This window comes from Cyprinus carpio, chromosome A3, assembly GCF_018340385.1.
Source record: "Cyprinus carpio isolate SPL01 chromosome A3, ASM1834038v1, whole genome shotgun sequence".
Classification (NCBI taxonomy): Eukaryota; Metazoa; Chordata; class Actinopteri; order Cypriniformes; family Cyprinidae; genus Cyprinus; species Cyprinus carpio.
The window spans coordinates 22,875,204-22,902,899 of record NC_056574.1 but is presented as its reverse complement, the minus strand read 5'-3'; the positions used below and the strand labels follow the sequence as shown (position 1 = coordinate 22,902,899).

The 27,696-nt window shown below is 38.0% G+C and overlaps 1 protein-coding gene and 1 pseudogene across 1 annotated transcript; both read right to left on the bottom strand.

Moving 5' to 3' along the window:
* The window catches only part of LOC122138749, a 29,591-nt pseudogene extending 4,706 nt beyond the window's left edge, over positions 1–24,885 (bottom strand).
* LOC109063690 (mitogen-activated protein kinase kinase kinase 3-like) lies at positions 135–27,374 on the bottom strand. Its single transcript, XM_042724611.1, has 17 exons — positions 25,711–27,374; positions 16,962–17,054; positions 15,697–15,827; positions 15,572–15,612; positions 15,086–15,185; positions 13,995–14,108; positions 13,616–13,736; positions 10,796–10,929; positions 9,719–9,792; positions 9,549–9,616; positions 9,364–9,459; positions 9,126–9,284; positions 8,816–8,964; positions 8,170–8,301; positions 7,181–7,310; positions 6,794–6,971; positions 135–1,787 (listed from the first exon to the last, which is right to left on the bottom strand). Exons 2-17 carry the CDS (start codon positions 16,963–16,965, stop codon positions 1,559–1,561), a joined length of 1,860 nt encoding a protein of 619 aa, XP_042580545.1. The 5' UTR covers positions 16,966–17,054; positions 25,711–27,374; the 3' UTR covers positions 135–1,558.
* Between the last annotated feature and the right edge of the window lie 322 nt (positions 27,375–27,696).

Below are 27,696 nucleotides of genomic sequence, written 5' to 3'. Positions count from 1 at the left end.
TTTCTTTCCAACACTGAATACATGAAGGGAAAAATCTGTGCAAGTCCTTCCTAAGTGGCAGCAAATGTGAATATCTGAATATCTGTCACTTCCTGTGACAACCTGCATCAAATTCCTGTCTGCATGAGATTCTCTACGACATCCTCGGGTGAAAAAACACACAGATAAACAGAAACAGACATACAATAAACACTCAACAAACGTGACTTGCACAGATCAGGCACGGCATAAATCTCCAGAGCTCAATTTCCAGCCAGTAATAAACATGTAAAATCATGTTAAAGTCTCTGCAAAACCAGCTGCTGTTACAATTCTTGTTTCTTACTCATATTCTGTTCCTAAAAGCATAACTCGGTTCAGAGTCACTATATAAAAATAGATTTATACATACACATATATATATATACTCGTATATAAAAATGGTTGAACATTGGGATATAAATAAAAGTGAAAAAGGCTTCACATTCTGTGTAAAAAAAATTAACAATTTGGTATATTCGACATTCATATTCAAAAGTGCATCTGATCCAAATGAGTCCAATATACTGCTATGCGACACTTAAGGCACAACACTTTCTTAATACATTTTCTTTGGCTGGGCTGGAGAGAAAACAATTTTACATCCTAATGTGCTCTCAATATCTCGCCACACCCAAAAATATCCAATAAAACACCTTACGACATTCCCAATTTAACATCTCATCATTATGGGAATAGCATTAGTGAGATTAGCTGCATCTTAAGTACTGTACTGCTGCTCTCTACAGGACACTATAAGGCACTACTGCGGTACAAAACTACACATTACACTTTAACACTATAACCTCACGCCCTGATCCTCGGCATCTGACCTCAGTCGAAAAACGAATATAAGCCGCTTTCTGTAACAGACCAAAACAGTTCTTACTGAAGTGCAATTCTATGAAGATTAATCAATATATAAGATTAATCATGAATGCAAACCATTCGAGGCTGACGAGCGCAAGACCCTCATTCATCTGAGGCAGAAACAAACCGCGACACAATTATAACGTTTCCTTTAACACTTAATGCCTGGAGTCGTAGAGACAATGGGTGCAAACTGTAATCCGTGTGGAAAGGTAAATAGCACATAAGAACATTGACTTCATAACTCTGCCGTGGACTGTATGAAACATTCATTACTAGGAGACTTTCTTGGTGACGCTTATTTGAGCTTCAGTGAGACTGACCCCTGCTGGCTTCAGAAGGCACATTTGGCAGTTGTTGCAAGAAAAAGTCTGGTTTGAAGCAGCTCAGTGGCCCAAACCTCCTCCTGTGACATCCTCATTCCTGGAATAAAGAGTGTGTGCATCACGAAAGTCCTGTAGCGCCCACTGCTGTCCCAAAGACATCACATTTCAAACCATTAGTGAATAAACCAGTTTTGTGACCTTATCCAGGCAACAGAGGATTGGGTGCTGGCAGGTCACATGCTCTGGAAATGCAGACTGCCTTTGAAGCTGAGCTTATCACTCTTTGAATAAGGAAACTGAGGGGTTTTAATCTATGGAAGCAGCTAGATGGACAGTGGGCCTCCTCAGCACAAGATCTGGGAGAAGGGATGTCTGAGCAACTCCTCTGCACTCGGTCGGTACTTGGCCTCCACGAAGATGCAGCGGAGGAAGTCCCGCGTGTGCTCGGAGATGTGAGAGGGCAGCTGGGGGTTGGTGGGCTGAGTGGCGATCTTAAATATGGCTGCCATAGCCTCGAATTCAGCCCACGGGGGCTTTTCTGTCAACATCTCCACCACAGTGCAGCCTAGACTCCTGTTCACACAACACAGTTTAAGAAAAAGGACCTGTTAGGTTACATGATTTTGTTTATTTAACAGTTTGTATATTTTGCAGTAAGGTTATACATTCCAGGTGTTTCAGAGTCTATATCTGAAATTTATTTCCTTTTGATTGATTTTTGTTTAAATTGTTATAATAATCTTAACACGTTTTGCAATTTTGCTACAAGTAAATTTATCATGTACTTGCAAAATAAGATGAAAATCCAGATGAAAAAGGTTTTTTTTTTTTTTGCAGTGTCTACTCTAATATACTATCTGGTGACCCAGAGAACATCAAATTTTCCAACTCACTCATATAAGCTGACTTTCAGCCAACCATAATGCTCTCCTGACCTGACGGAAGAGTGTCCAATCAGTTTATGTCGAAAATCCCAGAGAAACAGCTAGCCAATCCCACCGACTGAGAATCTGTGCACTTCTTAAGGATATAAAAATAACCCTGTTCTTTTTCTCCCACTCCAACATTTGTAAGTATTTCTTTTTTAAAAATAGGTTCTTAATATTTAGAGGATGTTGTTTTTTAGAGTCTGCAACACAGATCACAATCATGTCTTCTTTAAAAAGGTTTACAGTAAAAATGTGACTCTTAGACCGGATTGTAATTGTGAGAATTAGCTTTTTATATTACTGAGAGCATCATACCATATATCATTCACTTCCACAAATTCCAGCTGCTTTCATCACTGTAGTAAAATGAGATTTAGAAAATATTTTTAATGTCTTAAAGGTTTTTAAGGTTCCCATGATGGAAGATGAAGATGGAAAATCCTGTTCCAAAACATTTTTTCCTACGGCAAAAAGCCAGAATCTTCTTCTCTCAATGTCTTAGAATTTCACCTCATAAAGATGTGTGTAGGGCTTTTGTATTCCATGTATACGTTGACATGTAAATAAGTGGGCGTGGTTAACTTAAATGCAGCGCACGTGAGACATAAAAAGATCAGAAGGATCCACAAAGTTTCCAGTTTTCTAAAGGGATGTGTATAACATGATGTTGTCGGAGATGTCAAGTAGCTGAATTTAGCTAGCAAGCGAACGTCATTTAGCTAGCAAGCAAAGTTCTAGAGCAGCACAGCTTTTTCTTCTGTCCTGTAATAACATCCAGTGAGCAATATCTGATAGTATATATTTTAGTGGATAATCAGCCAGTTTGTACTGAGCACCAAAACAGCTTCTTTCATTGTTTGGTTACACTTTATTTTAAGGTGTCTTTGTTACACTGTAATTATACATTTAAGTACGGAGTAATATTAATTAACTACATGTACTTACTATATGGTTAGGGTTAGGATTAGGGTTTGGCTTAAGGTTACTTGCATGTAATTATGCATAATTATACTATGGGGCCGTTGAATGCTTGAATCTGATTGGCTGATGAACGTTCCGAGGTGTGCAATTATTTTCAGGCAAATGCACGGCAAACGTAGTTCCAGGCAGCTCTCTGGACCGTATTACAGTTCCATATCACTTCGCATAGTTAACTGTAATAACGGAAATTACAGGACTAACAAAAACAACAACATGACAGATGATTTTCCGAAAGTAAATACACACGACATTTCTCACTAGCGAGGTAATAACAGCGCTGTTTCGAGACGCTGCTGCAGAACACTGTTGAGGGACGCACAGAGGTAACGTTAGCCTAATTCACACAAGCTCTCTCTTTCTCTCTCTTTCTCTGGGTGTCTCTGTCTCTCTCGCGGTCTTTCTAATAACTTCATTAATAACTGCATTAGAATGCTATCAACGGCCCCACTTTGCGTCATGGTCACATCACCACCTCAGGTGTGAATTCTTTTTCTAATAACTCAACGGCCCATCATCAATTATTCCTTACTTAACTGTTATTATAATACTAAGTACATGTAACGTGTAACAAGGACACCTTAAAATAAAGTGTTACCCATTGTTTCCAAAAATTCACCCAAAAATGAACATTTTGCCATTAATTACTCACCCTCATATCATTTCACACCCGGAAGACCTTCATTCCTCTTCCAAACACAAATGAAGACATTTTTGATGAAATCCGAGAGCTTTCTGTCCCTCCATAGACAGCGACGCAATTTACACATTCAAAGCCCAGAACAGTTGGAAAGACATTGTTAAACCACTGGAGTCACATGGAGTACTTAATGTCTTTCCTACCATTCTGGACTTTGAACCTTATGGGGGGGACAGAAAGCCCTGGGATTTCATCAAAAAATATTTTAATTTGTGTTCTGAAGACGAACCCTGTATAAAGTAAAATGTTTAAAGGATTTTAAACCATTTACAGGAGTGGAACGAAATGAGGGTGAGTAATTAATGACAGAATTTATTATTTATATTAACCCCATTAACACAGGTGAAAAAAGATATTGTATTAACTGAGAATAAAATTACCTACTTGATTGAGTGTTTTAAGTATTTCAAATAACGAATACTGTCTCTCGAAGCATTTAATTACAAATTACATTCCATTTTTTTATCCAGCAAAATACACATTACAAAATACTCAAAAGTAATTAAACACGTATTTTCAGTACATTTAATTAAAATACTGCCCATCTCTACAGACATGTATACTCTTTGATAAAGCGGGAGCAATGTACGGAGTATAAATAAAAAAACTAAAGTATCAATCTCATCAGGCTGGTATCGATCCGACAATACCAACTTTGGTATCAATATTCTCTATATTTGGATTGATCCACCCACCCCTAGTGAGAGGTGAATATGAAAGGCTGAGTGGAGTTCTAGTCTTCACCAGTGTTGGGCAAGTTACTCTGAAAATGTAATCAAATTACTGATTACTGATTACTCCTTTTAAAAGTAATCATGTTACTGTTCTGATTACTATATTTCAAAAGTAATTAGTAATTAGTTACATTACTAATTACGTTACTTTTTTAAAAATTTGTTATTAAAGCATCAACATTCACAGAACACTGTTATTTTTAACTAAAGCAAGCAGCTGCTGCGTGCATGGTTTATATGCCAGAATGCCAGCAAAGAGCGCTGCATTTATAATTTCAAAAACATCTCAGTTCATCGCAATCTCACAAATCTCTGTTATAACACAATAAATATATGCATAATGAATCTTTCATAATGTCTACAATTCATGTGTTATAATGAGATGATTCATGAGCATGCACATTTCAGCACTGCATTGCTCAACGCTGCAACACGTGTTATAGCCTAAATAGAAACTCTGCATAGGCTTGCACCTGTTAATCGTTTATATTTTAGATTAGTGCAATAGATGAATAACAATTTATTTGTTTTAGATATTTCTATTTTCCGGGAGTCCCATGAATCATTTTATTCTCCCGCATCCCACACACACATATCTTGTCCCACGCGCTGCACTCTTGCGTCGGACTCCAATCCACTGGCACTTGACTTGACAGTGTGTGTGCTTCATCCTTTTTACAATTTCTAGATTTTAAAACATTGCATTCAGCAATGTAACGCGGCAGTAGCTTAAAGAGACCTCGGCTTGTAACTATACTCTAATTACTTTTTTGAAAATTATAACGCGTTAAATTACTCCATTACTAAAAAAGTAATCAAATTCCAGTAACACGTTACTAAGTAATGCGTTACTGCCCAACACTGGTCTTCACCTGGCTGGAGTCAAATAATGCCGCAGTTATAAGGTGTGTATAATTTAAACTACTTAAGCCCTGTTCGGATGGAACTAATTTTCTAAATGACGTTTGAGTTACTGTTTTTATCAACTGATGTCTGATTTCATGTATAGATTCAGATGGGACTAACATCTCCATGTTTATTAGATGGCAGAAGGGTCTGTTTTGTACATCTGGGCATTCCAGAGATCACATGCTCCGTATGCATGCATTGCTTATGTAATTTGTAATGTAAGGTACATATGTAATTAAAACATTATGCAATTGAATGCAGAAATAAAGGTTAGTAATCTTACTTGATGCTGACATTACAGTAGCTAGTTTTAACAGTTTACGCAATCTGACTCTTGATTTTACTTTTTTATTTCCTTGCCGGGACTCAAACACATCGAAAATGTGCGCAGTAGTAAGAACATCTACAATAGCTCACATTGGCCAAAACACACAAGTTAACAAGTTGTGAAAAAAATATTGTTGGCAATCACAGACGTTCGCATTTGGACAGGATTAGGTCTCTCAAAGGATCACTGAGTTTGCCGAAAAACACTGGTAATTTGCACTGGAATTATTACAGAGTTTGTGTGAGAAAACCCCAGACCTGGCAGATTCAGACGGGAATAAAGTCACAAGGTATGTCTCTGAAATACACATTTCTCTAATGACCCCCTGGAAAACTAGTCCCATCTGAATAGGGCTTTAGTCAGCACTAACAGTAGCTGTCTAGCTGATGTTCAGTTTGCATACTGCTGCTTTCCTTCTAGTCACTATTGAACTCTTTCCTCTCTTGATTAAAGCTCCAGGTGAAGGGTTGCCAGTTATCACAAAAAGAGCAAAACAATCCCCTTAAAAATGCAGTACAATAAGCAAATACCAGATAACAAATTTAAACAATATAACTAGTATTAATAGTGTCCTACAAAATTAAAAGGTAAAAAGTAAATGTAATTTACTATGAATAGAATATTTCAATATAAAATATTCAGATGTTATAAACTGATTAAAGTAAAACAATAACATGAGATTTAAAAATAATTTAGAAACACCTTATTTAAAGTTTAATTGCATCTACAAATTGCATTTAATATCAGTCCTTTTGGGCCAGTTAATCTAAAAGTTGAGCGTGTTTTTACTAAATGAATCATTTAAAATACTTTTAATTTCTTAAGTATTTGAGTTTATTTATTATATAAAACCCTTTTGTAGGTTTTCAGGATAACTATACTACTGTATATATAAAAATAACTATATTGTGAAATATATTGTTACCATGAAATAATGAGTCATACCCCTGGATGTGTGCACTTCTTAGTTTTTAATTCATAAACCAAAAAATTGCTCTCACCAGACATCTGCCTTTCGGCCGTACCCCTCTCCACTAATGACCTCCGGGCTCATCCAGTACGGCGTTCCAGTAACAGAACGGACTCCAGTGCTGGACATGCAGATGGTCTGAAGCCGCTTACTGGCGCCAAAATCTCCCAGCTTCACATTGCCGGCTGAATCTCGCAGGATGTTGGCACCTGAACGCACCGGAGGAAGTGACCAGGGAGAGCAGTTAGCATGCAACGGACCGAAAGATCTTTGATCCAGTTTTCCTCTTGTTATATGACTACAAAAAGATTTACAAGCTATAATAGGTGCTCCAAAACTATTAGAACATAAGAAAGTTGTACTCAAAAAGCCACAAGAGATAGTGTTTGACTATGTGAGGTCTAATGCCAGACGGTACCTTTGATGTCCCTGTGGACGATCATGTTGCTGTGCAAGTAGGACATGCCCTCCAGAATTTGTCTGGTATACTTGCGTGTCACATTCTCTGTCAAAGCCCCATAAGCCTTCAGCTGGTCTTTGACTGAACCCTGAGGGTCAAAGACCACAGCACCAGTGTCACACTGAACTCTACAGCACAACCACAGTATTGCTAAAAAACAGGTGTGTGACGACACATTACAAAACTTATAATAAAAATTATTTATTTGCAAGAAAGCATTAGCTGTTATAAAGTACCAAAAATGAAATTTTCCTTCATTCCCTCACCCTCGTGTCATTTCAACCCTTTCCTTTGTTATTTTCTCTCTGGAACACTAATGAAGTAGTTTCCATAGATCTTTTACATACAACAACAATTTGTAGTGATATGAACTGTCATCATATTTGATATTTGATTCGAGAGTTACAGAGGAGGCTGCACAAGTCCCATTCAGAGATGATCTTTGAATAAGCGTCCTGGGCCGTTACTCACAAAAAGTCATCATATGGCTTCAGAAAACTTATATAGATAATATAAAAACATCTAAATATATATATATACACAAATATACACTACCATTTAAGTTTAGGATTGGTAGGATTTTGAAAGAAATTAATGCTTTTATTCAGCATGAATGCAGCAAAATGATCAAAAATAACAGTAAAGTTGTTTATAATGTTATAAATGATTTTTATCATCCATTAAAGAAAAACATATTCCACAAAAAAAGTAAGTAGGAACAAATTCAAATTAATTAAATTAAATAAATGCAGCCTGGGTGAGCATTCAAGACTTTTTTCAAAAACATGAGAAAAAAAAGTAGAAAAAAAAAAAAGTACATTAACAGTACATTAACATTAACACTATACAGGTTTGGAACAACACGAGGATTAGTAAATCATGACAGAATTTTCATTTTTGGTGAATTATTTCCAACACTTAAAGAGCCAGTGCTGTGGCAAACTCACTCCGGGCATATACTCCATGAAAATGGTGAGGGTCTTCTCATTATGGTCTCTAAGGCAACCGTAGTACTGAACGATTCGTTCATGATGCAGGTTCTTCAACAGCTGTATCTCACACTCTAAAGCACTCACCTCCTGCAGAAAGGGGGGCAAGAGTCATGACACGACCACAGCTGAGCCAGGTGGCTGTGAGCAGAGGGGGGTGTGAGTGAAAAGACTGAGCATGTAGGTGGAAGATCAACTGAAAACATTAAACCACAACACACTAATGCCAAACAGTGCTCTGTGTGGTCAAGAGGCCTTTTGCTTTTGTGTGTGTAAGCATATGTGTGTGTTCGTGTCAAGTCTGGGCATGATCAATGAGAAATGCGTTGTTAGACTGCCCCACTTCCCCTCGCCTCGAAACCTCCCTCTGGAAGACCCACACAATCACACACAGATACAGGAAGTGACAGTGCATGTTTTTGCAATGGCAGACAGGAAAGAATTTAAAGAGTTGGGGAAAAGTTTCAGATGGAAGAAAAAAAAAACATGCTGGCAGACTCGAAGAGAAAAAGAACTAGAAAGAAAAGTGCAAGAGAAAAGGCGGAAAAAAATACATTTAAAACAAAAGAAACCAAAAGAAATCAAAAAACAAAAAGTGTAGTACCTTGCTGGTCTCTGGACTGGAAGGGTCAAAATGAACCTGTTTTGCTGCAAGTTCCCTGCCTGTGTCCACATCATAGCACAGATAAACGCTTCCGAACGCACCCTGACCCAGCAACTTCCCCCTACGCCACGTTACTGGAGCTGTAGGGGCTACATACATGAACATATCATACATGAAGATACAGTGATTAGCTGAATGAAACAAATGGATTGACAATTTCACACAAATACAAACATTTTTTAAAATACAAAAACATCAAAGCATGTTTATATTTGAAGTTAAAATGATTAGATGAATGTTTATAATCAACTTATATGTGAGTGGTCGTTATTTTGTCGGAGTCTGGCTTGAGTATCAACCAGCTGCCAGCTCCCCAAGCTCTCCTCGCTGCCGTTCAGTGAGCGCCGTGATGGCACCAACGTGAACAAGTTTCCCTGGGGACGACGGATCCGTGGAAATGTCCGTCGACCTGAGGAGCAGCATTATTTCTATAAATTCTGACACGGGACGAACTGGAGTGTGTATGCGTAAGTTTGAGTGTTTCGTACCTTCACTGTGGTCTTTATGATGCAGCGACACATGATACCTGCGAGGGTACGTCCCTCCCTTCCCTACAATCTTATCATACACATGGTTTTCCCGGTCTAAAAGAGGAGAACACAGAGAGGGGATGGATATTTGGGTCAATGGAGAAGCAGATTTGAAAACTTTAGCAATGTTTGTTGAGGTGCACCTGCACAGTCCTGTCGGTTGTCAGGGTAACTCTTAACCCTGTGTGTACGAGGTTTCCTGAGTGAGGGACTACGAAATAAGAGACACCAATAAATGCAAAATAACACAGTAGCATGTGCTTACAATTACAGTATCATTCAAATACGTTTCATATAGTATTTGTTTCCTCACCTGTCAGAGTTGCTGTCAAGTGACTGACAGCTGCCGGACACTGAGTTTTCTGCACTGCTCCAAGGATCCAGCACCTTTAAATACAGGTGAATTATGAGTTGAATGGACTCAGGTGGCACTGCAGGTGATTAGGTGACTGTATTTCATTTTAGCAGTGGTATATAATGTGGCGTATACTTGAATTCTCTCAAGGAACATGTGGCGTTTCTATGGGAACATCTCACCGTTCCGAGATAACCCTGACACCTATTCTGTACTTGAAGTCTATGCTGCACATGTGGCTCTTTTCCACACTGGCTGCGAGAATATGCAAGTTAGCAATGTATATATGAACTGAAGAAAATATAGTAACTGCAAATGATATTTCCAAATTACAAATTGCTATGATTTTCATCATTCATTTCTGCATTGTATTTATATATAGCACTTATAAGCACTGACACAGCATATTGCATGTATATAGAATAGAATAGAATAGAATAGAATAGAATAGAATAGAATAGAATAGAATAGAAGTACACTACTGTTCAAAAGTTTAAGGTCAGAAAGATTTTTTGAAAGAAATTAATACTTTTATTCAGCATGGATGCATTAAATTGAACAAAAGTGACAGTAAAGACATTTATAATGTTAGCCAGAAAAATTATATTTCAAACAAATGCTGTTATTCAAAGAATGCTGAAAAAAATGTCTGTTTCCACAAAAACTGTTTTCAACATTAGTATTAGAATGATTTCTGAAGGATCATGTGACACTGAAGACTGAAGACTGAAGACTGAACTAATGGATGCAGAAAATTCAGCATTGCCAGCACAGGAATAAATAACATTAAAAAAAATTATAATATAAAACTGTTATTTTCAATTATTATAATTTTCCAAATATTACTGTTTTACTGTATTTTTTATCAAATAAACTCAGCCTTTCAGACTTCTTTAAAAAAAAAAAAAAAAATCTTGGTATTGTATATAAATATAAACTGATATATCAAATTAATTCTGATTTAAAATACAATGACTACATCAAAAAATCTGTTATCTGTTAAAAATCTGTTAAAGTCTGTGACTTTAAACTCACACACTGGTCGCTGGTTTCAGGTATGAACTCCCCCTCGCTATTGATGCTGGTGTACGATCCCTGACGTGCGATTCGCTGTTGACGCTCAGGAACATAACCGGGGGGCGGAGAACTTCGCCCAGTGTTCTGAGAGCCTATGGAAGGACAAGATAATAGACATTAATGTTACAACTAATAATTTTCGACATTTGCAAGAAGATATTTTTTTCTAGTAATACTGTTATGGTGGCAAACATGTATCTCTGTCAGTTATTTACATCACTTTGGTGTGAGATTGAGAGTGTACGCATGCAAAATTTTGTATTCACATCTTGTTTACTTCACCATTTTGTCCATTTGTATTTTTGTTTTCTTTCGATCAGTACAGTGACTCAGTGAAAAAGAAAAATACATTAAAGGGTTAGTTCACCCAAAAATCAAAATTATGTCATTTATGACTTACCCTCATGTCGTTCCAAACCCGTAAGACCTCCGTTCATCTTCGGAACACAGTTTAAGATATTTTAGATTTAGTCTGAGAGCTTTCTGTCCCTCCATTGAGAATGTATGTACTGTCCACGTCCAGAAAGGTAATAAAAACATCTTCAAAGTAGTCCATGTGACATCAGAGGGTCAGTTAGAATTTGTTGAAGCATGGAAAATACATTTTGGTCCAAAAATAACAAAAATTACTCAGCATTATTCAGCATTGTCTTCTCTTCCGGGTCTGTTGTGAGTGCGTTCACAACACTGCAGTGATGCCTGACGTACGATGCTGCTGACGTGTTATCTGGTGCGCCCGAGCTTCATTTGCAGTCTGAGGGAGACGCACGCTGTATTCAAGCTATTCTACATTGTTTGTATTTTGGTATTGCTATATTTTTTTTAAATGGTGCGTAAGTGTGCATGTCACGGATGTCCTAATCGCCAAAAACAACCGCGGCGACGTAAACGTGCATTACGTCAGCAGCGTCACTGCAGTGCCGTGAACACGGATTCACAACAGACCCGGAAGAGAAGACAATGCTGAATAAAGTCGTAATTTTTGTTATTTTTGGACGAAAATGTATTTTCGATGCTTCAACAAATTCTAATGGACCCTCTGATGTCACATGGACTACATTGATGATGTTTTTATTACCTTTCTGGACGTGGACAGTATACCGTACATACATTTTCAATGGAGGGACGGAAAGCTCTCGGACTAAATCTAAAATATCTTAAACTGTGCTCCGAAGATGAACGGAGGTCTTACGGGTTTGGAACGACATGTGGGTTTGGAACGACATGTGGGTGAGTCATTAATGACATAATTTTCATTTTCGGGTGAACTAACCCTTTAATTACCCTGAAAATGGACACCTTACATTTCATATACAATATTTATATTTTAAAAAAGCTGTGTTAGTGTAAAATAAACCCGTACAAATCAAAACTCTACAAACCAGTACAGGTACAAATTTGCACATATTTAATCAAATACAATGCTAATAGTCATTAATGCTTCTGTCATATAAAGCACCTGAATAACTTTATTTCAGGTATGGCCTTTCTAGATTTACATGTTTATACAGGTTGCATGATGTAATCAGACAGTAGATTTAGCAAACTATGAAATCAACTGCATTTTTCCCCCAAATTCTTTCATTTTTTCCCACCTTCTGTTTATTCCATTCTAGGGGTGATCCCAATTAGTCGAAGATTCGATGCTTCGAAAGAAGGAGCCTGATTCAACTACCAATCTCTAGCGTATAAGTTGTCATATTAACGTTATGTTGTATGAATAATGAAGCGTATTTTCTATAAGATAAATGATGAGTTAAATCCCATTGATTAAAAACCTGCGGGCTTCATTCTACTGGTCATCTTCAGCGCATGCAGCTCAAAAGAGAAATGCAGAACATTAATAACTACTGTCATATACATAACATTATAATGACAGCACTATTGTAAAAAACGTTGTGTATTCTTAAGGTTACACTGACGTTTAATGTTAACTATATTTTAATCAAAACATAAAACATGATTTACCCCGTTTGTATCTGCGAGGCATTAATTTTCCCCGTGTGTTAATGTAATTGTGACTGTCGGATGTCTGATTTGACTCTCGGTTATGTATTTTGCCCCGCCCCCAAACATATGATTCGACTATCAGTCGAATATCGGCAAGATTCGAAAATTCCGATTCGATTATGAAAATCCTTAAAAACACTTTCACATTTAAATCATTTATTAACATTTTTACAATAACAGGGTTTCTGGATTTTTCTGGATTTATGATTTTAGACACATTTTTATGACCAGATTTCAGGATTCCATCTGCATTTATTTAGATTATGTTGAGCTCAAAGAAAAACACTGCATTCACAATACAAATTTAAAAAAAGTCCCACCCATGCAGTGTGTTACACTGTGACACAAACATTATCTAAAAGCAGAACTAAAAACTGAATGATGAGACTGAAACAAAATATAAACAAACGTATTTTTCCTCCAATCACAGAGCTCAAAGAAAAATATAAACAAAAGTTTTTTTAATCTCCCCTCCCCCCTAAAATACACACTATCTCTACAACAGGCCATTGGCCCACCATGCTAATAGTGTCTTGCAATCTGATTGGCTGGGAGCCAGCAAGCCATTGTGGAGCAGCCAGTGATGGTGGACAGGAAAAGGAAGAGGACCCACTGCTCAAAGAGGAAGTCAGAGAAACAACAGAGGGAGAGAGAGAAAATTAAAGAGTATGAGAGAGAAAAAGACCAGGACAAGAAGATTGATAAGAAATGCAGAGGGGTTTTTGATTAAGCGCAGCAGTGTGTGCATGTGTGCGTGTATGAACTCACTGGTGGAGTGGTGGCGTCCTCTCGATTCTGAGGATTGGTAGGCAGTACTGACATCACCGGTGGACTGTGAGGTTTTGATGCGAACCTGCTTACACATTGTGTGATGAGATGGAGAAGAAGCCTGCGTACACAAACACACACACGTACATAAGCATCTAGAAATCATTTTATGTGTAGAAACAACACATTATAATGACTCAACACATCTGTGCTCCTGTGTACTAAATGACATACAACAGTGTTAGCATTTAAACCTCTTTCTAGTGAGCAGAGTTATTAGAATTTGCACTACACATTTAAAAAAAAAAAGAGAGATTCTTAGTCTACTTTCTAAATTTAACTGGTTCACATTAACAAAATATTAATTTGTAAGTCTCACATTGCTTTGTTCCTGTGTCAGCAGCATGATCTTGATGCTCTTCATGTTTGAGCTGCGGTCCAACAGATCAATGGCTTTATCCAAGTCATCCTGATTGCGCAGGGGGATGGACAGCTGTGTGCACAAACACAAACACACTTAACAAACACATTAAGAAGAGCTGTCACTCAGTATTTTTATCCCTTAATTACACAAAGAAATAAATCTATCTTTTGGCAGTTTGTAAAAAAATCGTATTAACTTATACATTCACATTTATTCATTTAGTAGATCCTTTTACCCAAAGCAACTTACAAATGAGGAATACAACAGTATCATCTGTGTATATTGCTCAACCATTGCCGTGTAGTCTGATTCACAGCAACAGACTTGTATATGCAAGTTCTTTTAATGAATCATTCAAGAGACTCATAAACTCAGGAGTTACTGGTTTGAATGAGTCTGATGAATCCTTCAATGAATAACACTAAATGAGTTACTGAATCAACATCTGACGCACTTAGGGGCCGTTCACACAAAACACGTTTTTCTTTTCCACTGTTTTTCTATGTACAAGCACTAGACGGACATGCATGGCCATTGCGCTCATGTCTTGTGTCTTTTGTGTTTGTGAACCTTACATCAGTATTATTACTTAAAGGTTGCTAATTTCTTTTTGTAATTACATATTTTACAATTAAAAAATGAGTTGCACTTTATTTTACAGTATGTGCACTTACCTGTACTTACAGTGTACTTACCTAAGAAAGTAATGGGCAATATAAGGCAACTACATGGGTTACAGCTTGGTTTAGCAGTAGGTTCAGGTAAGTACCTAGTTATTACACAGTTATTGTAAATACTATAATAAGTACATTGTATGTACATGTGGAACAGGACTCTAAAATAAAGTGCTATGAGAAAAATTTAAATTAAGCTTATAATTTATGCATCATTGTTAACCTTTGTGTGCACTTTGAAGTTTATAAAGTGAGGAGTTCAGCAAAATAGTACTAAAATAGTGGATACTAAAGTCTTGAGTACTTCTGGTAAGACTGCAGCGATCAGACATAAGTGAGTGTCAGTGAGTGCATTTGAATGTGAATCAATACCTCATTATTCATATAATGCAGGTCTAACTGCTGACCGAAGAATGTTTTGACTTTCTGCTGGACTTCCTCAAACTGCACAGGCCGCCCAAACATCAGAATCCTACACAAACATATATAAACATACACACACGCCACGCACACAGAGGGGGGGACATTAAACAGGAAGCTGAGATTTCTTTAGATGTGTAATCTGAGCCAGTAAGTCAAGTCAAACACACAGTCGGATCTGCAAAGTGCACACATTCCTGCAAGCACACCTAGCATAGCTGTGGTCTGTCCTGGCGTCCACAGACTAACCACAGTCCTTTCCCTTTCCACTGTGATACAGTCTGAGAGCTGAGAGACAGGATGCCTGTGCATCTGTTTGTAAATGCCACAAACTCTAAATGTCTGGTGTACATGTTGTTGTTTGTGTGTTTGCATTACTATTTGAAATTTACTTTAACACACACATTCACATTCCAGTAGAAAGAAACTCCAATTCACCTTCTTTCACCACAGAACTCAAACTTGATCCTGACATCCTCCTGAAGAAAAAGTAACAGCAGTTAGGCCTCGACAGGGTCATACAGGAGTCACAAGGTATGTTCTCCTGTAAGGAAGTGTATTACCATTCTTTTGGAAGAGCTGGCAGTGCTGACAGGTTTAGGTTTTGCCGTGTCATAAGTTGATGCCGGCTGGCGCCTGGTCATCTGCAGGGCCACCAGATCCTTCATAATTGAATGGAGAGCCTGTCTTTCATCTGAGGAGAAAGACAGGGATGTTATGGCCGCTGACCTATAAATGCCCATCATTACCATTCTAAGGAGGAGACTACTGTTCCATTACTTACATTTATTTTTGCTGTATAATCTATTTCAAATAAAAACGAAACAATCTATCGTTGGTCATTTATATGTCAGTCAAAGAGTCTCTTCCTGTGTAAGTTATAACTGGCAGCTATTGGTCGGAACAGGCTAATGAACTACTCTTTTTGGCTTTAAATTATTATTTTGATTATAAATATTATGTTTTAATCATTTATATTTCTTAATTCAGTAGATACTTTTTTTCAATGTATTATTTTTGCACCCTCTCTGCTGCCAAACCTTAATTGTGGTTAATCATTGTAATGAATGTCCTTGAGTGGCTTATTACTTTATTTTAAACTAAACAGAGATTATGTTGCAGAAACTATGAACTTGCTATACAGTTACAGCACAGGTGCAGAGGAACTGAGAGGATGTTCTGCTCTCTTTCATGAATAAACACACTCACAGCCAGACGACTAGACCTGCGTCACCGCAGTGAGAGTTGTGAGAGGGAGATGACCGTGTTTTTCAAGAACTCTGTTCTCATGTTTGATGTAAGGATGAGATGTGTCCTGGCTAAGCTCACTCACGGAGGGAAAATATTCGCAGTGTGTTGTTTGGACGGACTTCACACATCTCCAGAGAGGGAGAGAAACAGAGAAGCCTCGTCTACCCACCAATACTGGGAACATGGCAGATCAACCCAAGCAACAGACTCAACCATTCAAATGTTGAATATCTGTGCGTTCATGTGACCAATGAGAACATAAACCACTGTCTGTCTCCATGTTTCAGTCTTTCTCTCTTAAGAAACAACTACTCAAAACATCCTTTTCATTCCAGGCCTCAAAAGTTGCTTCCAGCTCAACAGCAGCTTGTCTGCCATTTCTTAGTCTCACTTTTTTCATCTGTAATTTTAAATATTAAAATAGAAGTTTTTGAATGGTAGTGTACACTTTAATGACTGAGACAATTAAACATCTAGCTAAGCTTTGGTAGAAATTATCCTAATATTGTATAGTTTACTTTTTTTCGTAAAAATGTTTGAGATCAAACGAAGGGGGGGAGGGGGCATGAGGACTTACTCATTTTGGTGATATTAATGTGTGTGCTCTTGATCGGAGTTCAGGGTTGAAGGTCCTCACACACACTGTCCTCTAGTGTCACCCATCAATGGCCTAAAAATCAGAGTGGACACATCATTATGACTGACTGTCATCAGCTGAGCCAACAAACAATGATTTCATAGCCAACAGCACAGTCAACAACAACACAGACAATTATGTATTATATCATCATCCTTCAAGGGGCTTTCGTTTATAAGCATATTTTAATAGCAAACTGTTTACTGCCTCAGTGTTCATTTGACACGTTAAAATTTACTGATGCCAGATGCTCAAAAACTCCACCTATAACACAGGCAATAACCTAAATATGGAATGTTTTTCATGTGTAACAGGATGGTGAGAATGTGTGAGACCTGTAGGACTGTAACCTGATCCCTTCTGGCACTGAGGAACCTGGCACAAACCTTCAAGCCGAAAGGAAAAAGCCGAGGAAAATATTTACCATTTAAAACTTGCCAGATTTTCAGCTCCAAGCTTGATTCTAGTCATAATGGCCCCTCTCAACAATGCTCTAATAAATAAACACTATGACTGTAATTTTTTCATACATCGTTTGCCCATGAATACAGGTGGCTCACATTATAATAAGAATGTGAATGTGAAACTGGCTGGAATTTATATTGAATGTTCTGCTTTTTAACTGAGGTTTTGTTCTATTTTTCAAGGCTCAAAAACATGACAGATCATATAGTCCATAATAATATCATTAACCATGTACGTAGAACTCTAAAATGTGCAATTTTATATAAATAAGAGAAATTACTTAGTAACCTTCTAGTGATCCTTCAAAGACGTTATCTGTTCTTCCTGGAGAAAAAAATAAATAAAAGATATATATAGAGAGAGAGAGAGAGAGAGAGAGAGAGAGAGAGAGAGAGAGAGAGTGGGTAAGGGAGGTATTGAGAGAGAGTTAGATTTTTTATCTCTGTGTTATATTGCAGCCATTTGCTAAAATCATTTAAGTTCATTTTTTTTCCTCATTAATGTACACACAGCACCCCATATTGACAGAAAAACACAGAATTGCTGACATTTTTGCACATTTATTAAAAAAGAAAAACTGAAATATCACATGGTCCTAAGTATTCAGACCCTTTGCTCAGTATTTAGTAGAAGCACCCTTTTGATCTAATACAGCCATGAGTCTTTTTTATGAAAGATGTAACAAGTTTTTCACACCTGGATTTGGGCATCCTCTGCCATTCCTCCTTGCAGATCCTCTCCAGTTCTGTCAGGTTGGATGGTAAACGTTGGTGGACAGCCATTTTCAGGTCTCTCCAGAGATGCTCAATTGGTTTTAAGTCAGGGCTCTGGCTGGGCCATTCAAGAACAGTCACGGAGTTGTTGTGAAGCCACTCCTTCATTATTTTAGCTGTGTGCTTAGGGTCATTGTCTTGTTGGAAGGTGAGTCTTCGGCCCAGTCTGAGGTCCTGAGCACTCTGGAGAACATTTTCGTCCAGGATATCCCTGTACTTGGCCGCATTCATCTTTCCCTCGATTGCAACCAGTCAACCTGTCCCTGCAGCTGAAAAACACCCCCACAGCATGATGCTGCCACCCCCATGCTTCACTGTTGGGACTGTATTGGACAGGTGATGAGCAGTGCCGAGTTTTCTCCACACATACTGCTTAGAATTAAGGCCAAAAATTTCTGTCTTGGTCTCATCAGACCAGAGAATCTTATTTCTCACCATCCTGGAGTCCTTCAGGTGTTTTTTTAGCAAACTCCATGCAGGCTTTCATGTGTCTTGCACTGAGGAGAGACTTCCGTCGGGCCACTCTGCCATAAAGCCCCGAGTGGTGGAGGTCTGCAGTGATGGTTGACTTTCTACAACTTTCTCCCATCTCCCAACTGGTGGCCAGCTCTAGGAAGGGTTCTGGTCTTCCCAAACGTCTTTCATTTAAGGATTATGGAGGCCACTGTGCTCTTAGGAACCTTAAGTGCAGCAGAAATTTTTTTGTAACCTTGACCAGATCTGTGCGTTGCCACAATTCTGTCTCTGAGCTCTTCAGGCAGTTCCTTTGGCCTAATAATTCTAATTTGCTCTGACATGCACTGTGAGCTTTAAGGTCTTATATAGACAGGTGTGTGGCTTTCCTAATCAAGTCCAATCAGTATAATCAAACACAGCTGGACTCAAATGAAGGTGTAGAACCATCTCAAGGTTGATCAGAAGAAATGGACAGCACCTGAGTTAAATATATGAGTGTCACAGCAAAGGGTCTGAATACTTAGGACCATGTGATATTTCAGTTTTTCTTTTTTAATAAATCTGCAAAAAATTCTGTGTTTTTCTGTCAATATGGGGTGCTGTGTGTACATTAATGAGGGAAAAAAATTAACTTAAATGATTTTAGCAAATGGCTGCAATATAACAAAGAGTGAAAAATTTAAGGGGGTCTGAATACTTTCCGTACCCACTGTATATATCCCCACATAGGTGTCAAATGATAGTTTCACTTAATATGTAACCCACTTCTCTGAAGAAAACTATTTCACGACAGCTATCCTCTGCATGGAATGCAAGGAATCTATAGTGTCAGCATTCATTTACCAAGCATTGTGATTTTCAGCTATGATTGTCTTGATAAACATGTTTGAGTATATTTCATTGTTCAGCTCTAGTACTTTTGATGTACTATAGCCTATTCTTATGTTTTTGATGAACAAAATCAATTTTAATTCAAAACTGGGTACAAAATACAGATATTAATATGAATGAACCTGAAATTGATTCCTAAAATCCAAAGCTTAATCTTTTGATCTATGTCTATATTCAGGGGCTGCATGAAAATGTATTTGTACATTGCATCCTGCTGAACAGTTAGTGCCACCAGTCCAACAGTTTGCGGTCTATATCGATAGTGATGCAATAAAAAGGCCATGTATCACAAAACAATGTCAAGAAATGACTTTTCATTGAGTTCTCCTTGCAGGTTGGACGCAAAAACAAATATATAACACGACCAGTAGTCAGAATCACAATCAAATGACTCTTATGAACAGTTCTTCTTGTGAATCAAAAACAAAGGGCAACCAGTGTAGCCTAAATGATCCCATAAAATCCTTGTTATGAGTCAATTATTTTCATGAATATTTCAAAAAGACCAATTGAATATGTTGAAAACATCTCCCTACATAATTTACAGCATTAGCTGAAAGAGAATTTTCTTTTCATTTTAGTAAAATGGACATTATTAATAAAATATACTCAAATGAATATACTCAACATTAAATCATAAAATATGTATCTATAATAAGCCTTAGTTACTTTTACTGCAACACAACATGAAAGACGTAAAAATGTGATATAAAATAAAAAATTTCAAGGACTTAACATCCTTTCTAAATCAGTTTAACATCCTAGACCAGGTGAGCTGCTGAGGGGCGAACCAACCAATGGTTGCTCTTAAAATCTCAAAGTCTCATTAGATTGCTTCCATCAGCATATCCTGAGTCTGACCTTTAAAAGCAGAGCTCCGAATCGATCTGCATCATTCCTAATGGCATTACCTGCCTGTGCTTCACTGCCGGGCTTCATCAGACCTTTTGATCCAATTACATCAGACCGGATGAGAGAGGACTAACAGGACATTGCTGAGAATTACTCATCCTTTCAAACTTACGGTCAGTGCTGAAATGATTAACCGAAAGGATGAGGTGAGAAGCGTGTGTGCGCATGTGTGTGTTTGTTTCAGCGCCTACAGCCATGCAGCTTCAACTGAACCGTGGGAAATTACAGAGGTCAGACATCATTCATTTGCACTCATTCAGCCAAATATCCTGAGTGGCACCCAGGTGGCCTGAACCACTGCATCTATGAACACACTCGATGAGCAGCGAGCGACTACGGCCCCATCTGACATCTCATTATACATAAATCCAATTCTAAGTTAAACAGACCCTCACCGGAATGCTCCACAGAGGGTTTGGTGAGAGAGGGCATGCTTTTCCTTCATGCAAGTTCTGAATGGATTTATGCTGGGATGATGCCACACCACTGGAAATCTTACAGTTTGTAAAACACCATCTCAGTTACCTACCTGACTTTAGATCCTCCTTCTGTCTGTTGTTGCTTTCCTATCAAACCACTTTCAATTCTTTTTAAATTAGAGCATAACCTCTGGAATATAAACTCCAAGATGCAATAATTTTAACCCTTAGTTTTTAATTTATTATAGTTTCATTATATTATCATAACAAATATATATACATACACACACACACAAACAATACATTGACATTATCAACTGTATCTTATCTATGGTATATTTTTAAAATTACAACACATTGTAATGAGGAAATGTTGCAAAGGCTGAATACGCAGAAAAGGCACTAGCTGGGTTTTTTATCTATGTACTTCAAAGCAAATTTTGCAATAGCAAATATAAAATGCGGGGCAAAATTCATTTTCGAAATGCTCACAAAAAAAAAGCATAAACTTGCTTATTCCATAAGATGCATAAACTGGAAACACATTTACTAAATAAAAGAAACTCAGTGGTTACCCAAGTGACTACAACTTCAATTTCCATTCCTATTTTGCACCAATTTCTCCTGGAGAGACTATTTTGTTTTCTTGAATACATAGGCTGTCTCCAAAATTGCATACCTCCCTACTATATAGTTGGCGAAAAACTGTATGAGAGGTACCGGGATAAGTATGTCTGCATTCACAGTACTCATAAGAGATTTGGCAAAAATTGTCTGTGCATGTGATAGACACTCACTGAAGTGATGCAACACATACTATTTTAGTGGTATTAAGTATTTACTTGTTCAAAATAATACCTAATCAAAAGAGCATTTGATTTCAGATGCAGCTATCTGGTGGACACACTGCTGTGTTTGATAATCGTTTTGCTGTATTGTGATTTTTCGCAACTTGGATGCATACACAGCAACTGACAGACTGCACATTGCCGGTACCGTATGCTGGCACTTATTAGTTTGATACGGTGTTTGAATTAGTATTATAAAAGTTGGATATAACAGTTGGGTTGTTGGTGTAGGGGGTCAAATAAATATTAATAAACCTTAAAACGGGTCATGGAGCAAAACATTATTTAGAACTCCTGTACAAAGGTTAGTAAAACGGTCTCCTTCTCATCCAGTCTTTATTGAGTCTGTGGCCCCTTATTGGTCTCATTTTCTGTTTCTCCTGTTCTTAATTACCTTGTGGTAAGTATGTGTGGAATCTGGAGAGGGAAGAAGGCAGTCCATGGGCCCTGTCAGCTGGACCTGCTTTGTTTTGCTTGTATCCCTTTTCAGTACTTGCCAGAATCGCAACAAATTTCCCTGACCGTTCCTGCCCCCAACCACCTCTCGCCTGATTTTCAGCTGTTTAGTCTGTGGCTGGTTTTCCCAGCCGTGGTTCTGGCGCTGAGGCTATTGGCTTTTGCTCAGGGAGGGGCTTACCGTACAAGAAATTCAGAGCTTACAGTACAAATCCCCCCTAGGGTTCCCAATGCTCTAGAGACTGGACTAAAACGGTTCTTGTCAGCTTTGGGATAGACATGACAAATTGTTCTAGATGGTGGAAAAAAATTATGTTTTATCACTAGGTCATGAACAGGCAACAAGCCCTTGTTACATCCTAACATGCAGTGTTTTCAAGTCAAAGTTGTGACACAAAACATCTTGACACTTAAGAGGTGTAAAGGATTTTCTCAACACAGAAAAAAAGAAAAAAAAAAGCAGACTGACTCTCAGTTCTGTACCATACCACTTCTTGTATCTACTCTAAACAAAGCTACTTTGGTATCTGAGTCCTTTTGTTATGAGGCACTTCCTAAACTGAATTGACTTGATAGTTAAATTAAGTGTTTTCATTAATCAATTTCTAATTATGTAGTGTTCTCTAAGGTTGGGAAATCATAAAATGTAGACCAGTGTTCCTGTAGAAAATTTAACAGATGTGTGGGCAAATATGGTCTATTCATCTATAACAGTGATTTCCAACCAGCTTCCAGGGGTACTTGGCATTGGAAATATTTCAGTTATGCGACTCACTAGTGGTTAATCGATATTGCTTCTTCCATGGCAGACACTAATATCTAGAATGTAGACTGGCCATGACAATACTGATATACACACCACTAAGAAGTTTAGAGTCAGTAAGATTTTATTCATTTTGAAGAAACCAAAACTTTTATGCATTAAATTGATCAGGAGTGACTGTAAAAACATCTTTAATGTTACAAACGATTTCTACTTTAAATAATTTTGAATTTTCTATTTATCAAATAATATGAAAGAACACATCTGATTTCAGAAGGATCATGTAACACTGATGACTGGATTAATGGCTGCTAAAAAAATTGAGCTTTGCCATCACAGGAATAAACTATATTTAAAAATGTGTTCATATAAAAAAACAGCTACATTTAAAAATGCAATGATATTTCATAATATTAATGCTTTTACTATATTTTTGATCAAATAAATGCAGACTTGGTGAGCAATAGAGACTTCTTTAAAAACACTAAAAATCTTACTGACAATAAACCTTTGAATGTTAATGTATAATACAATACAAATAAGTTGTACAGTCACACACAGGTGCTTTATAGATGAATCGCATCTTGCAGCATCAACACTTATCCAACTGAACTGAATAATCATAAAAACCCAAGCTGAAAAACAACATTGCTGGCTTCTGTAGAACTGCTTTTAGATTAATTGTAACTACTTGTTTCAATATAGATGAATTTTACATTGTTATTGAACTGAACTGAACCAACACTGACCTAACTACAGTGAGGGAAAAATGTTTTTGATCCCCTGCTGATTTTGTACGTTTGCCCACTGACAAAGAAATGATCAGTCTATAATTTATTGGTAATTTTAGTGGTATGTTTATTTGAACAGTGAGAGACCGAATAACAACAACAAAAAAAATCTAAAAAAAACACATTTAAAAAAAAAAAGTTATGTTGATTCGTATTTTTATATAGGCAAATTTTTGCAGATCCTCTCCCAGTCATTAAGGTTTCGAGGCTGACGTTTGGCATCTCGAACCTTCAGCTCCCTTCACAGATTTTCTATGGGATTTAGGTCTGGAGACTGGCTAGGCCACTCCAGGACCTTAATGTGCTTCATCTTGAGCCACTCCTTTGTTGCCTTGGCCTTGTGTTTTGGGTCATTGTCATGCTGGAATACCCATCCACAACCCATTTTCAATGCCCCGGCTGAGGGAAGGAGGTTCTCACCCAAGATTTGATGGTACATGGCCCTATCCATAGTCCCTTTGATGCGGTGCAGTTGTCCTGTCCCCTTAGCAGAAAAATAGCCCCAAAGCATGTTTCCACCTCCATGTTTGACGGTGGGGATGGTGTTCTTGGGGTCATAGGCAGCATTCCTCCTCCTCCAAACACGGCAAGTTGAGTTGATGCCAAAGACTTTGATTTTGGTCTCATCTGACCACAACACTTTCACCCATTTCTCCTCTGAATCATTCAGACGTTCAGTGGCAAACTTCAGAACGGGGCTGTACATGGTGTTTTCTTGAGCAGGGGGACCTTGCGGGACCTTGATGCAGGATTTCAGTCCTTCACGGCGTAGTCTGTTACCAATGGTTTGCTTGGTGACTGTGGTCCCAGCTGCCTTGAGATCATTGACAATATCCTCCAGTGTGGTTCTGGGCTGATTCCTCACCGTTCTCATGATCATTGAAACTCCACGAGGTGAGATCTTGCATGGAGCCCCAGACCGAGGGAGACTAACAGTCATTTTGTGTTTCTTCCATTTGCGAATAATCACACCAACTGTTGTCAGCTTCTCACCAAGCTGATTGGCGATGGTCTTGTAGCCCATTCCAGCCTTGTGAAGGTCTACAATCTTGTCCCTGACATCCCTGGACAGATCTTTGGTCTTGGCCATGGTGGAGAGTTTGGAATCTGATTGATTGATTGCTTCTGTGGACAGGTGTCTTTAATACAGGTAAAAAACTGAGATTATGAGTTTAAGAGAGCACTCCTAATTTCAGCTCGTTACCAAGACACCAATCTTGCTGACTGATAGGGGATCAAATACTTATTTCCTTCATTAAAATGCAAATCAATTTATAACATTTTTGAAATGCTTTTTTCTGGATATTTTTTTTTTGTCTCTCACTGTTAAAATAAACCTACCATTAAAATTATAGATTGATAATTTCTTTGTCCCTGGGCAAACGTACAAAATATTTTTCCCCCTCACTGTAAATAAGCTAAATAATGAAACTACTGTCTTAAAAAGATGCTTAACAGCAAAATCTGAATTATCTCCATAGACAAGTTTCCATAACTGATTCCGCTATCTTCCTGTTCATTACCGTGAAGCTCCTTACTGAAACAATATGTCCCGTATAAAGCTCAGTAGAAATAAAGGTGACTTGTCTTGACTTGACATATGAGCATGAAGACCTTCATTTAGGTCCATGGCAAATAATGGTTGTTGTTCTATGATTTTCAATTCTAGTGAATCATCTACAGTAACTGCTATGCAGTTTACACCTGCTATTAGTCACACATTTGCCATGCAGATGCCAGCTATTTGTGTGCAGATTTAGTGCACACTTTATGAATGACAAGAGGAGATGTCAGTTTCTTTAGTCAAGACTGTCATACACCCAAAACACAATATCAAAACCTGTTGCTAAGCTCAACACACATTGAAACTTTGCAGACATTCAAGCATGTTTAAGTAATTACATAAAATACTTACCTGAACTGCTCGCAGGTAAAAGAGGGCTCTTCACAGAGTCACTTCCTGTCCTGTCTTCGGAAAGTCTATGTATATCGTGAAGACAAACGTTACAGGTACAGTTAATGCAATATTACTGTCCAGATATATCCAGGCCGCTGCCATTGCTAACGCGCTTTCAGGCGCGCGGACCCCTGAGGGTCTCCCATATCATCCATCAAACGTATTCCTCAGACCAGTTAAGAGAAGAGACCTCTTAAACACACAAAAAAAACATAATTTCCAGTTTATGCTGAGAGAAAGTAGCGATCTAGTGACTAGGAAGGAAATACTGACGTTTCGTCACGCGACATATCTGTGTAGCTATGTGTAGACATAATAACTACTGCATGGAGAGTTAAAAAAAAAAATCTGAATAATAAACTTAACCTCCAAGAGGTAAGAATAGATTTAATATACCCAAATCGTGCAAATATAAGCGAGCTGCTCACATAGAATGCATATGTAATAGCCGACTGGAGGGAAAAAAAGGATTTCCGTAATTTTGATGGCTTCTTTTCCTGCTAAGGTTTGCGTATTTTCCCCCTCCGTCGATGTGTCTGGCCAGCTCAATGCACGAACGTACAAGCTTTCACTTTTCTATTGAAAGGCGAATCGGTAACAGTCAGTATGTGTTAATGGATCCTGTGCGTAACAACTTTGTAAAGCCAAATAAAGAAGAAAATGAGCCCTCAGCTCGATGCTTGGACAATCTCCGCATTATTATGCCACAAATGATTATGAATGAAGGCATGGAACTGTGAAAGTAGCCTTCATGTATCCACTTTACCGAAGATAAAGCGAAAAACGGTTAACTGCAGAGGAATCGCACTGTCGAAGATCTGGACAAAAGAGCGTGCGCGTTACAGTAAGCGGCTACTTCAACTTCGAGAACAAATTCCCCTTTCCGCTGATGACGATTAAACTCTGTTAAAACTCATTGGGAAAGTGCGAAAAATGCGCTCCCAGATGGACGTACGAGCAAATTTGGTGATATTAAGCAGGGGATGGGCTCTTTAGGCGACATTAGTCCAAGCATTCTCGTGATGTTGATGATGATAAACAGCAGATGCCAGAATGAATCTTTAGCGCTGCGAGTTTCCTGACAGCGAAAAAGCTGTTCGTCACCGGAACCCATGAGCTCGCTTTTCCTTCAAAGCCAGCCGAAAGTTCTTCATGTTAATATGCTCGTGCACGGATGAAATTGCGTTCACGATTTTTCCGTCGCCTTCGGTGAAAAACGGTGCATTGCAAAGCGCCTGTAATTTCCGTAACGGGTGCGAAATGACAACTGTGGCGAGCAGCACACGGACTTTGCGTACGCTCGGGGGCGCGCTGTTCCTCTCTTTAGCTCATGCTTGGTGACGTGCCGCGCACACATGTATGACGTGGGGGTCAGAAGTGAGCTAGCGAAGGTGAGGGGAGATCACCAGTTGTTTCTTATTTAGATGAATAACGTGACGCATTTAACGTATGCACACAATAACTCTTCACGCCAAATATTTATTAGTGTGTATTTGTTTGGGGGCTTGTATCTGGGACCAGCATTTATTTACATTCACGTTACTTTTAAATAGACATTACAAAGGAAAGTGCTGACAATCGTGAGACAAACTAAATTCTCCTCATATTATTTTCTCCCTGCTGTCTGTTATATATGCTGTTATTTGCTGGACTTTCTTGATATTTTATAGAACATAGTTTAGGCCAATTTTATTTTTATTTTTTTGGAAAAATTATCACTTTAAGAATTACCATTGTATTAAATATGTTTCCGTAAAAAAAAAAATGTTGTCAGTGTTCGTCATTTTGTTTTTTAAATATGTCAATTTTTTAATGTTAAACATTAAAATAAGAAATGTTACCTTGACAACGAGCTGAAAAAAAAAAAAAAAATTTTTTTTTTTTTATTTGAGATAACATTTATTTAATTGCTCATTTTATTTCTTCACTCTAAGAAAACATCCA

What these genes read in the sequence shown, in the direction of transcription:
- LOC109063690 (XM_042724611.1), bottom strand. An exon ending in TGCATTATATGAATAATGAG is followed by an intron (nt 14,109 to 15,085) that starts GTATTGATTCAC and finishes TTGTGCACACAG; the next exon opens with CTGTCCATCCCCCTGCGCAA. An exon ending in TCATAAAGACCACAGTGAAG is followed by an intron (nt 9,285 to 9,363) that starts GTACGAAACACT and finishes GCTGCTCCTCAG; the next exon opens with GTCGACGGACATTTCCACGG.